This window comes from Marmota monax, unplaced genomic scaffold (assembly GCF_021218885.2).
Source record: "Marmota monax isolate L192 unplaced genomic scaffold, Marmota_monax_Labrador192_F-V1.1 WCK01_AAM20220418_F8-fsc00108, whole genome shotgun sequence".
Taxonomy (NCBI): domain Eukaryota; kingdom Metazoa; phylum Chordata; class Mammalia; order Rodentia; family Sciuridae; genus Marmota; species Marmota monax.
This window is the reverse complement of record NW_026694593.1, coordinates 400,527-412,437: the sequence shown is the minus strand read 5'-3', so window position 1 is coordinate 412,437 and position 11,911 is coordinate 400,527. Positions and strand designations below refer to the sequence as shown.

Genomic DNA, 11,911 nt, shown 5'->3' with positions numbered 1-11,911 from the left:
CCCGGGTGACTTTGCCTTACCTTGAGCCCGCCCTATCCCGGGCGCTCTGGTTCGGTGTAGGATCCCCGGGTCTGTCTGTCCTGGCCCCTCTCCCTTCGCAGCGATCCCTCCACGCCGGGTCCTCTAGGGTTCACCTGCGCCTGGCGTTGCGCATCCCCCGGGTCCCGCAGTTCCCTTTCTGCTCTAGCCCCGCCCCTCCGCTCCGACCCAGCGGGCCCCGCCCACCCGACTTTCCCTCCGCTGGCTCGGACTTGCGGCGCCCTCTGCCGGCCGCACTGTGCTCGGCACTGCCCCCGCCGCTCGCCCGCCGGCCGCGCGCGGTTGTCCTGGAGAGCGACGCGAAGGCTCGGCCTCAACAGACCTCGGATTCAGGCATCCCCAGGCTGCGCCCCAGGGTCTTGTATCTTCTTCCCGCCCGGACGAGGGTCCCAGAGGCGCCAGCATGTCCAGCGAGCCAAGCGCGCCGGGAGGCTCACCCAGGACCCCTCGTCCTGGGACCCAGAAGTCGTCCGGTTCGGCGACCAAGAAGGGGGAGCGCTCGGTCAAGGAGAAGCCGCCGGCCGTGCTGCCGCCGGTGGGCGAGGAGGAACCCAAAAACCCCGGTACGCTGGCGGCGGGGCTGGCGGCTCTGAACGTCCCACCGCCACTTGTGGCTGGGTTGGCCTCGCTGGGCTCCGAGTCTCGGCTCGGGAGGTGGTCAGTGGAACGTGGTCTTGAAGATCCCACTCTAGTTCGGGATGCTGACCAGAACAACATGGTAAAAGCCAGGAGCTTGGCGCACCCCTGCAATTGCAGCGACTCGGAAGGAGGGGGCTGGGGCTGGAGGACTGCAAGTTCAAGGTCAGCCTCTAACAACTTAGAGTTGTGTTGTTGGTAAAACAAAGAGCGGGGATGTAGCCCAGTGGTAGAGAACCACTGGGTTCAATCCCCAGTACCCCTCCCCCACATGCTGGTGCCTCTGGGACCCTCTTGGGCGGGAAGAGGATACAAGACCCGGGGGCGCAGCCTGGGGATGCCTGAATCCCTCCTCACAGGTCCTCTTTCTGCTGCAAGTGATAGAACCCCAACCCAAACTAATTAAGCACAAAAGGGAATTTATTGGAAGGCTCCTTGATACAATTTGACAGCTTTACTGTAAGAGAGGGACTTGCTGTCCCTGGGATGGAGGTAAAACAACTTGGGAAAGGCCTTGATGGTCTAACCTTGCCAGGTGCCATCTCCTTGTCAGAGCTAGTTGTGGGGTTAGGGGAGGGGGTATGAGAGCCGGAGAAGAAGCATATTCCAGAAAGGAACACAAGATAGGAGATAGGATAGGATCCCCTGGTTACATTAAACACACACACACACACACACACACACACACACATACGGCTGCTATATGGAGAATAGAGCAGAAGGGGCAGCGAAGAGCTTCAGGGAGATGGGTTAGGAGACAGCCCGGTCCAGGAACAGGGGTAGTTGGGAGGCAGTAATGGTGGAGAGGAGTGGATGGGTCAGGCTTCTCGGGGTGGAAGTAATAATTTGGCCAAGGACTGGATAGGGTGGGGAGTTAGGAACACAGCAACAATCGTTCTCAGGGTTCTGGACTGGGAGCTGGGTGAAGGGAGGTGCCACTCTTGGAGAAGGGACAGCTGGAAGGAAGGGGCATGCCAAGGAGGGCCCCCAAGGGGTGAAGTCATCGAGGCAGCTGGACACGGGGGTCTGCAGTGCTGAAGAGAGCTCAGGGCGGAGAAGCATCTTTGGGAGCTGCTAATGTCTCAGCATGGTTAAGCCGTGGGAAGTGAGAGAAGTAGAGAGGAAGGAGGGAGTGTAACTAGAGGAGAGGACTCGGACACAGCCCTATGTGGAGAAGGAGGAGCTGGTGCGGGATCCCTAACGGCTTTGACCCAGAGGTATGAGGGCATGGGGACCCTGGGTAAAGAAACAAGCAGGTTACCATGATCGGTCGCACCCTGTTGTGCTCTGGTGAGGGCAGATGTGGGGCTCAAATGGGGTAGGGTGCAATGGCTGATGTAGGAAGGTATATAGGTTTAGAGAAAATCCTATCCAATAGCTTCTATTTTTCAAGAAGCTATAAGGCAAAGTCCTTATGGAGCATGAAGAGGGGGTGTGGGAGGGGAGGAGGAGAGGAGCCATCATCACCCTCTAGTAGGGTACCATTGACTAAAATGCATTTCTACCATCGCATGGTTGGTTTTATCTTTTTCCTTTGGTGGGGTGGGGGGGTGCTAGGGATTAAACCTAAGGTTTTGTCACATGCTAGGCAAGCAAGCTGTCTTCTATTGAGGTACATCCCCAGCCCTGTCACTTGAAATTCTATGGGAGAACCCATGTAATCAGAATCTCCGGGGATGGGACCCAGGAAGCTGTTTTAACGGGCTGTCTACCTGGTGCTTTGTAAAAAGATTAAAGTTTGATGATCTCTGTTCTTGAGAAACGGTGTATAATGAAGCAAGGGGTTGCCCTCCGCACAGTTTTCAGCCTGGGAATGAAGAGAGGCTGTCTGATGGGGTCACCCCCACCTCCCTATGCCTTCTCTTGGCACTTGGTGCACTGGGCTGACATTGCCTGTGCCTGGGGACAACGTGTCTCTCTCACCCCTTCCCCACTGAACCCAGGAGCCTCAAACTTCTCTGCATCGCACTGCACTATCCCTCCACACCCTAGGGGCAGGCTACCTACTGCTCGGCCATAGGAGTCCCTCCAGGGCACCTTTCACATCCTTTCGTCTCCCTGCTGTGAGCTCTTGCTTTCACCACTTGCTTTCAACTGTTCTCGGCATTGGTCTTTATAACAGGGCTTACTTTTAAAAACAGCTCTAAAGATGGGATCCCAGGTAGGGCGGGCTCCTGGCTTACCCCTCTAATCCCAGCCACTAGTCAGGCTGAGGCAGAAGGATGACAAGTTCTAGGTCAGCCTCAGCTTCCTTCAGCGTCCCCCCACTCCCTCCAGCAGCACCTGCTGCTACTGGCCTGGATGGTGTTGCCGTGGGACTCCAGGTTGGTGGCACGTGGTAGGGACATCTCTTCCATCTCCATGAATTTCTTCCTGGATTATCCATTGGGAGAACTGAAAACAGCAGGGATCTCATGGGGACTCAGTCACCTTAGGTTTGCAGAGCCCTCGGGACAGACAAGGTGGACATATCTGAATTAATGTAACCCAGGAATGTGTTAATGTTTCTAAAGCCTTTAGAACAGCACGGAACACTAGGAATGCCATACAGTGTTTGTTAAACAAGCATGCGGCGCTGCTAGACCTCCTTGTACATATAAGGGAGAGGACGGGGGGGGGGGGGGACGGGATTTCACATAAGGCTTGGACTTATGTGAGTGTCCACAGCAGTCCCTGCAGGGAAGGAAGACAGGGTGGAGCCTGGGCTGTGGACACCCTGTGGAAGGAAGCACACTGCTCTCCCAGGGAAGCTCCTTGGCCCAGGGGGTGAGTGGAAGGAACCAGCACATAAAAGGTGTCTGGGGCCTGGCGCGTTGGCGCACGCCTGTAATCACAGCGGCGCGGGAGGCTGAGGCAGGAGGATCGCAAGTTCACCACCTCAACTTAGCGAGGCCCTAAGCAACTTAGCGAGACCCTGTCTTTAAATAACATGTAAACAGGGCTGGGGATGTGGCTCAGGGGTTAAGTGATCCTGGGTCCAGTTCAATACAAAAACCAAACCAAAACCGCGGTCTCAGAGCAGCGCCACCCGCAGGCCTGAGGGCGTGGGAACCCGGGCCTGGGGGCGGTCCCTGGAGGGGTGGAGGCTCTCTGCTGCCCTCTAACGGTGCGCGGGCGCTGAAGCCTGAGGGCGGGCGCTCTCCCCCTCCGCAGAGGAGTACCAGTGCACAGGGGTCCTGGAGACTGATTTCGCGGAGCTCTGCACGAGACTGGGCTACACAGACTTCCCCAAAGTTGTCACCCGCCCCCGCCCCCACCCGACCTTCACCGCCTCGGCCTCCATGTCAGAAAAACCCACCTCAGGTGAGTGGCTGTGGCGCCCAGAGGTGCCTGCCAGGGCTACCGTCCATCGCGAGCCTCCCATCGCACCGGGGCGGAAAGGCGCGGGCGCAGGTGGCGTGGGTGTCTGTGCACGCCCAGGGCAGGGGCTCGGCGCGGCGGGGAGCTGGCGGGGTGTCGTCCGTCTTCCAAGTCTCGGCAGAGCCTGGCCTGGCCAGAGAAACTGCGCCCCGGTCAGCGGTGCTCTTCGCCCCCGCCGGTCTGTGGAGGGTCTCCCGGCCTCGGGGCATGGGTGCTGTCCTCTCCCTCCTCACCCTGCCTTCTAGACGACCAGCGACTGTCGGCGTCCTGCAGCCTCAACAGCCTGGAAAGCAAATACGTGTTCTTCCGGCCCACGATCCAGGTGGAGCTGGAGCTGGACGACAGCAAAGCGGTGAAGGAAATCTACATCCGCGGTGAGCCCCGTCCCTGCGCGCCCCGTCCCTGCGCGCCCCGTCCCTGCGCGCCCCGTCCCTGCGCGCCGCGTCCCTGCGCGCCCCGTCCCTGCGCGCCCCGCCCCGCGGCACCTTCCTCCTCTCTCTTCGCAGGTTGGAAGGTTGAGGACCGGATTCTGGGTATCTTCTCCAAATGTCTGCCCTCGCTCAGCCAGCTGCAGGCCATCAAGTGAGCGTACTGGGGACGGAGGGGGGGCGGGGAGGGCTATGGAGACTGGGGCTCCTGGTGGCTTGGAAGAGAGAGCAGAGGGCTGCTGAAGTCCCCGGGGACTGTAGGAAACTGGGAGGGTACTACTGCAAGGAAGGGTGTGGTTGGAAGGACTGTGAGTAGGGGTTTCAGCAGGTGACCTCCAGCTGTTTCTGTTCTTCCTGCCCATTCAGCTTTTGGAAGGTGGGGCTGACCGATAATACCCTGACCACCTTCATCGCCCTCCTGCCTCTCTGTTCATCCACGCTCAGGTCAGCACTGGGGAGAGGCCGCCACGCCTGGGGAGTCTGGCTGGGTGGGCCAAGATGGGGAGTTTGGGTGCAGAAGTCGCAAGTCCCAGCCCTCATATGCCTGGGTGGCATCCCAGGGAAAGCAGGGCTCTGCCAGTGTGTGCTGGATCAGGAAACTCCCAACGGACAAGAAGTCCTGTTTCAGCCTACACCAGTATCCAAACAGCCCAAACTTTGGGCCTCACTCCGTTTCTGCCAGTCCTGCTACCCTCTACCCTTCCAAGCCATCTCTCTTGTTCCCTAGCCCACGATTAGGCTTCAGGAATAAATACTGCAGGGCAGTGTAGGGACTGTGCAGGGGGAGGGGTGGTTGGGGGTGGCAGGAAGAAGCCCACCCACCTTATGAGTGAGGGGCAGGAAGAGGTGGAAGGCTGCCTTCCAGGGTGACACTGAGCTGAGCCCTGGAGGACTAGGTGCAAACCAGGCCAGGCTTTAGGAAGGGGCATTCCTGCACAGGAAGGCGCAGGAGTGAGGATGGGGTGGCAAGGGGTGAGGGTGTGGTGAGCTAGTGTGACTCCAGGTGTGGTTTGGTGTGCAAAGGAGAGCTCTCACTCTGCTGCTGGCCCCTTCAGAAGGCTTCCACAGCACCCTTGACTTTTCTTGCTTCAAAGAACATTCCCTTCAGTGCTACATACACACAGCGCTGCCATGACTTCCTCTTGGGGATGGGATGGACATTCCTGTTGAGGACGGGGACTATGTCTTCTTTTTTTTATTTAAAAATTTTATACATACACATATTTAGTTGTCGATGGACACAGTACCTTTTATTTATTAGTTTTTAGGTGGTGCAGAGGATTGAACCCAGTGCCTCACACTTGCTAGGCAAGTGCTCTACCACTGAGCCACAACTCCAGCCGTTGGACTTTGTCTTCTTCAGTGGGGCTCCCAGCAGTCTTTGTGTAGCACATTGTGAACACACATTTCAGCTGGGCTGGGGATGTGGCTCAGTGGTTAAGCATCCCTGAGTTCAATTCCAGGTACAAAAAAGAAAAGAAAAGAAACATACATTTCATTCCATCATGGGAACTAGAAACACTTTAGCTGGCAAAGAAAGAACCATAGGAATTTATTATGCAAGGATAATTCATGCCAGCACAAAAATAATTAAAAATGAATTCAGTTTTGAGGTAGAGCACTTGCCTCGCACGTGCGGGACCCCAGGTTCAATCCTCAGCACCACATAAAAGTAAATAAGTGAAATAAAAGTATTGGTCCAACTACAACTAAAAAATAAATATTAAAAAAATGAATTCAGTTTATGAGAAAAGACAAGGAAGCCTACAAGACTTAGCAAAAACTACAGATCACGGCCAGGCATGGTGATGAATGTCTACAATCCCAGTGGATCAAGAGGCCGAGGCAGAGATTCACAAGTTCAAGGCCAACCTGGGCAACTTAGGGGGACCCTGTCTCAAAAAAAAATTTTTTTTAAAGGGCTGGGGATGTAGTTCAGTGGTAGCGCATCCCTGGGTTCAATCCCCAGTACTAAGGGGGAAAATATTACGGATCCTGGAAGATGCTATAAAAAGATCCTGGAAAATGCTTAAATAGAGAAATTTCTAGACATTGATTCAATTTTTTGTTGTGACTTAGGAAAAAGACCTTTTTTTTTTTCTGAAAAGCTATTACCCTGAATAGGGGTCATGTAGTAATTTATTACTACGTGTAACAAAGTAACCCCCAAATTTAGTGGCTTAAAATGATAAGAATTTATTTTAACAATGTCCCTGAGATCATCTTGGTGTAGATTCCTGGGTGCTTCTGGCTCAGGGTCAGTCTTGAGGTGGAAGAGGAGCTGTTGACTGGTTGTGGTCATTTCAAGGTGAGCTAGGCAGAGAATCTGCTTTCAAGCTTGTTGATGTGACTGATTTCATTGGGCCTCTCCAGAGGCTGTCTGAGTGTCCTCAAGAGAGAGCAGTTGGTGACAGTGCCAGAGAGGACCAAGATGGAAGCCATCATCGTTGTCACCTAAACTCAGAAGTGACATACCATCGCTTCTGTCATATTGTGTGCATTTTAAGGGATTCACTGGGTCTAGTCATACTAAAGGGGAGAGCATTACACAGGGCCTCACTACCAGGAACTGAGGATTTTTGAAGGCCATCTTAGAGAATACCTTACCACAGGTCAACTTTGGGGAATGACCTTTTCACATGGCCACATTCCTGGGTTTTTAGTCCGAGGAAGTATCACATATATTTTCTAAATTGATGGGGGCGGGGGTGGGGCGGTATCCTTTGGCTCTGTTTCCTGATTGCTCTCCAGAGATCCCAACTTCCTGTCCACCCCCCTTCTTGCCTGGCCTCGATGGCACCTACTGGTTCTTGGATCTCTCCCACCTTAGGAAAGTGTCTCTGGAGGGGAATCCGCTGCCGAAGCAGTCATATCACAAGCTCATGGCGCCGGACAGCCCGTGAGGTTCCTTGCCCCATCCGCGCCCCCAACTTTCTGTCCCTCATTCCAAGCCATCTTAGCCCCCACCTTTCCATGTCCTTCCAGCACCTCCCCCAGGAGTCCCCAGTCCCTGCTCCTTGGTCTTGATTCCCAAGAGCGCCCCTGGCACCCGTGTTTGCAGCGACCTCTCTGCTGCAGGATCGCCCACCTGTCTCTGCGGAACAACAACATCGACGACCACGGGGCGCAGCTGCTGGGCCAGGCGCTGTCCACGCTGCACAGCTGCAACCGGACCCTGGTCTCGCTCAACCTGGGCTTCAACCACATCGGGGACCAGGGCGCGTGCTACCTGGCAGACGTGCGTGGGCTGCGGCGCGGGGGCTGCTCGGCGCGAGGTGGCGCCGCGGCTCACCAGCGCTCGGCCTCCGCAGGGGCTCCGGCTGAACCGCTCGCTGCTCTGGCTGTCCCTGGCTCACAACCGCATCCAGGACAAGGGCGCTCTGAAGCTGGCCGAGGTGGGGTTCTCGGTGGGTTGGGGCCGGGGAGGCCGACACAAATCTTCCCGGAGGACAGCGTCTGACGGTGCTGGCCGCGTCCCAGGTCCTGCGTCCCTTCGAGCTGACACACACCGAGGTGGTGGAGCGCCGGCGCCTCCTGCTGGAGAAAGGGACGCAGGAGCGGTCGCGATCGGTGAGGAGCCCCCCAGCCCCAGAGCGATCTGAGAGTCCGCTTCCCAGCTGGGAGGACCTCCGCTCTCGGTCCTCCCTCCCTGCACTGTGACGGTCCTTCTCTCCGAAGCTCAGCTCTAGGCGCACAGGTCTAACTAGGGTTCGCCAGGCCCCTGCCTGAGGGCTCCAAATGCAGAATGTATGGGTCGAGGGAAAGGATACTAGATTGACTGTCTGGGACCTGAATCTAGCTCAGCCACATACCTACCAGTCTGCGACCTTGGACATGTTACTTACCCTCCGTGCCTGTTTTCACATCTGTAAGTGGGAATAATTGTGCCTATCTCCTAGGATTGGGAGCATTAAATGAGCTTATTCATGTAAAGCATTTGGAATGGGGCCTGGCACTTAGCTCAAGAAAAGCTAGACTCTGTTTCTCCCTCAGTATGGGATCCCTTACCTTGACTCTCAGCTCATCCCCACCCATACCTCTGCTCTTCGCACCCCAAACTCCTCAACGCAGGGGAAAGAACATCAGGGGAATGTTTCCAGCATTTAGGAAGAAAGGTGGGCGGTGGGTGGGGTGCTGTCTGCCCAACTGCTACCCAGGCTTGGGCTTCTCCTCCATTCCCTGTCGCTGGCGGGCTCCAGTGGCTTCCTCTGCCCCTTTCCATTTGTCAACATAGCCCTCCTCCTCTCGACATGGGGACTTCAAAGCAGACCGTGACAAGGCTCAGGCGCTGGGGATGACCTCTGTTGCATTGATGGACAAGTCAGAAAAGATGCAGGCAATGAAAGCCCCAAAGGGCCTGAGCAAGAAGAAGGAGAAGCCAGGGGTAGGTGTGTTGGGGACAGGCGGCCCGGGTGTTGGGGGGGGACAGGGCAGGATGTGGGTGCTGTTCAGAGGGGCGGAAGGGAGAAGGCCCAGGGGGGCCTTTCAAGTTGCAGCACACCTGCTGTCCGTCTCCCTGGGAGATGGGACTTTCTGTTCTCCTCTCCTCCTCTACAGGAAGTGGTCAAGAAGGAGGAGAAGTCAGGGTCTGGACAGTCGCCCACACAAGGAGCCCCCAAGAAAGAAGACGCTGCCAAGTCAGGCAAGGGGAGTAAGTGTGAGGCGCTCTCGGGCCCCTTCCCTGCGGGAGGGTGCGCTGGGCTGGATGCGAGGGCACTTCTTGGCCTGGACGTGTCTGCCAGGACTTGGTCTTGCCTCTCTCCCTCTCTCTTTTTCCTTCTCACAGCAGGGTGATGTGGGGGGCTCCATGGCCCAGACATCATGACGGCTCATTTCTTTGGGGCTGGACCTTTGAGGACCTGTCCTCAGCAAAGGACTGTACCCACCTAAGGGGCCCCTTCCGGCTGCCTTGATTGCACCCAAAGTTCTGATAGTGGGCCTCACTTGGTCCACCCTCTGGGGAGCGGGTGGTATCAGGGATCTGCTTTGTGCAGCCTCGCTCCTTCTCTGGCCCAGAGGTCACCATCCCTGAGCAGAAGCAAAGCAAGGGGAAAGGGACCAAGGTGGGGAGCAAGGAGAAGCGCAGCATTCTTCTGGAGTCCGAGGTGAGCTGCCCGAGAGGTGGGGTTGGGCTTTCCCCGGGCTTCCACCCCAGCTCCTCCCAGAACGGGGTTTTTCAGCCCTGTACTGTGGCAACGGCCACTTTCTCTTCAGACGTGGTCCTCTTCTCCCCCTTTCCACCATGGGCCTGCTCTCTGGGAATAATGGGCTCAGTGCTTCCCTCTCCCCTCCCAACTTGGGCACCCCCTCTCCCTTTCCTTTCCTTGTCTGATAGTAGTCCACATCTTGATCTGTCTTCCCAACGGAGGCTGCCTCCCTAAAGGCCACCCGCTCACCATCACCACCCCCACCATTAGCTTGCACACTTGCGTAAGGAGCAAAATGTGTTCTCTCTGGCCCTCTCAGCGGCTCCCAGGGCACTTTGCAGTCATGACACTGCCCCACCCCCCCTCGGCACGGCTCCTCCTCCAGACCCTCTCTCCTTTGCCCCTGGGTCTTCCCTCTCAACTTGGATCAGCCTGCTCCCTGCTTCACGATCATCATGGGCTGCCAACTTAGCACCTCCCAGTTCTTCTGTCAGCTGCCTGAGGGTCTCCTCCTCAGACTCCCTCAACACCGCTCTATACTGTCTAGGCAGGGAAGGACCCGGTCAACTTTAGGATTCTTCCCTGGCACCAAGACAAGCTCTTACAGAAGAGGTAGCGAGACTTTGGTTTCTGCGGAGTCTTGGGCTGGCCCTGTTCCTCACCAGGTGTTATATACCTTCACGTGTCAGCTCACCAGCCACCTCTTGTAGGAGGCTGTTCCTGGCCCCCGAGACTGGTCTAAATGCCCCACCTCTTGGCTCCCATGGCACTCCAAGCTTACCTGTGTTAGGTGCTCTGCTCTACTGCACTCCAGTTTCACTCTCTGGCTCCCGACACTGCAGAGCTTCTGGAGGGTATATTTATCTTTGTGTCCCCAGCACCAAGGACAGAGCCTGGACTTTTTTTGTGGTGCTGGGGATTGAACCCAGGGCCTTGTGCATGTGAAGCAAGCACTCTACAAACTGAGCTACATCCCCAGCCCTCAAAACATATATGTTGAATGAATGAATGAATGCCTGTTGACCAGCTCCCCTCTCCTCTGCTGCAATTAGTATCTACTTTAGCAGCTGGTTGCTGAAACTACTGAGATGATCAACCCTCTCCTGGAGCCCGTCGAGCACCGGGATGGGAAGGTTTTTATGCCTGGGAACAAGGTCCTTTTGCACCTCAACCTCCTCCGTATGTTTGCTGACCTCCCCTGCCCCATGCCATGGGGTTGGCTGCTTGGGTACCCATGCTGGTTCCCTGGGGGTGTACCTGGTTCTCCCACAGTTGGGCATCGAGTCTCGCATGGGCCAGGGAGGGAGTGGAAGTGCTGGGTCAGGGAGGAGGCTGAGGATATTGAGAGGCAGATGGAGGGAAGGGGGTGTAAAGGGTGGAGGGAATTCAGACAAGGAATAAGGGGGGCTGGGCTCAGGGAAAGGTGGTCTTAGGGTGAGTCTGGGGATGAACAGTGGAGGAGCCAGGTTGTGGAGGCGGGTGGTGTAAGAGGCACAGTCTGTACTTTCCACCAGGAAACCGCATCACAGAGGTGGGGCTGGAGGCCTTCCTGGCCACAGTGCAGTACCAGGTGCAGTTCAAGTCCAAGAGCATGTCCAAGGGCCCAGTGGGGCTGCTGTGGCTGTCTCTGGCGGTAAGTCCCTGTCCCTGTCTCGTGCCATTGTTGCAGGCAACTTCTCCCTCCTGATTCCTGATCCAAGGAAGGTCTGCAGTCCCCATTTTTTTTTTTTTTAATTACAACATAACTTCTGACCCTCCCTGTGGCGCTTTGGTACAGGGGATTGAACCCAGGGATCCTTTACCACTGGGCGACACCCCCAGTTCTGAGAATTAACTAGTCCCAGAGGACTAATTTTCATTCTTGTCAGCTGTCACTCTTCCTTTTCCTCTCCTAGAAAAACTGCTTTGACCCACAGTGTCCCATGTATACTACGATCCAGGAGCTGATGCTGCCAAGAGACCCCATCAAGACCAAGATCAGGGAGGAGGAGGTGGTGGCTTTCCCTACCTAGCCCTGCTCCGCAGTCTTCCCCGAGCCTCGGCCACAGAAGCACCTCCTGGCCCTGTGTGGACTGACCTCTCCAGGGGAGACCTGGGACCACTAACAGTCTATTGCTGTACTTTTCTTTGACATTGTAAACTTTGTTCCAGAAATACTCAGAATCAGAACAGTGATGGTTTGAATGAGTCTGCAGTTCTGCTGGGGATATCTCAGTCCCTCTGACATCAGGCAGCCAGGGAGTCACTCCTCTGGCTCCTGGGGGCTAGGTTTTGCCCAGGTAGCCCGCTCCCTCTCCAGTG

General features: G+C 56.2%; 1 protein-coding gene across 8 annotated transcripts; it reads left to right on the top strand.

Moving 5' to 3' along the window:
- Positions 1 to 281: 281 nt before the first annotated feature.
- Positions 282 to 11,785, top strand: Lrrc71 (leucine rich repeat containing 71). Of its 8 annotated transcripts, none has more exons than XM_046421806.2 (15): positions 289 to 602; positions 3,829 to 3,978; positions 4,281 to 4,409; positions 4,542 to 4,617; positions 4,830 to 4,907; positions 7,294 to 7,362; positions 7,542 to 7,701; positions 7,775 to 7,858; positions 7,944 to 8,033; positions 8,698 to 8,847; positions 9,021 to 9,114; positions 9,480 to 9,568; positions 10,678 to 10,789; positions 11,125 to 11,243; positions 11,506 to 11,785. In XM_046421806.2, exons 1-15 carry the CDS (start codon positions 443 to 445, stop codon positions 11,620 to 11,622), a joined length of 1,677 nt encoding a protein of 558 aa, XP_046277762.1. In that variant the 5' UTR covers positions 289 to 442; the 3' UTR covers positions 11,623 to 11,785. The 8 variants fall into 8 exon arrangements, 4 of the variants coding, with proteins under 4 accessions (XP_046277763.1, XP_046277765.1, XP_046277762.1 ...); XM_046421805.2 differs by having other exon boundaries at positions 10,675 to 10,789; XR_006846600.2 differs by lacking the exon at positions 11,125 to 11,243 and having other exon boundaries at positions 282 to 602; positions 8,698 to 8,851; positions 9,458 to 9,568; positions 10,663 to 10,789; positions 11,551 to 11,653.
- Positions 11,786 to 11,911: the final 126 nt, after the last annotated feature.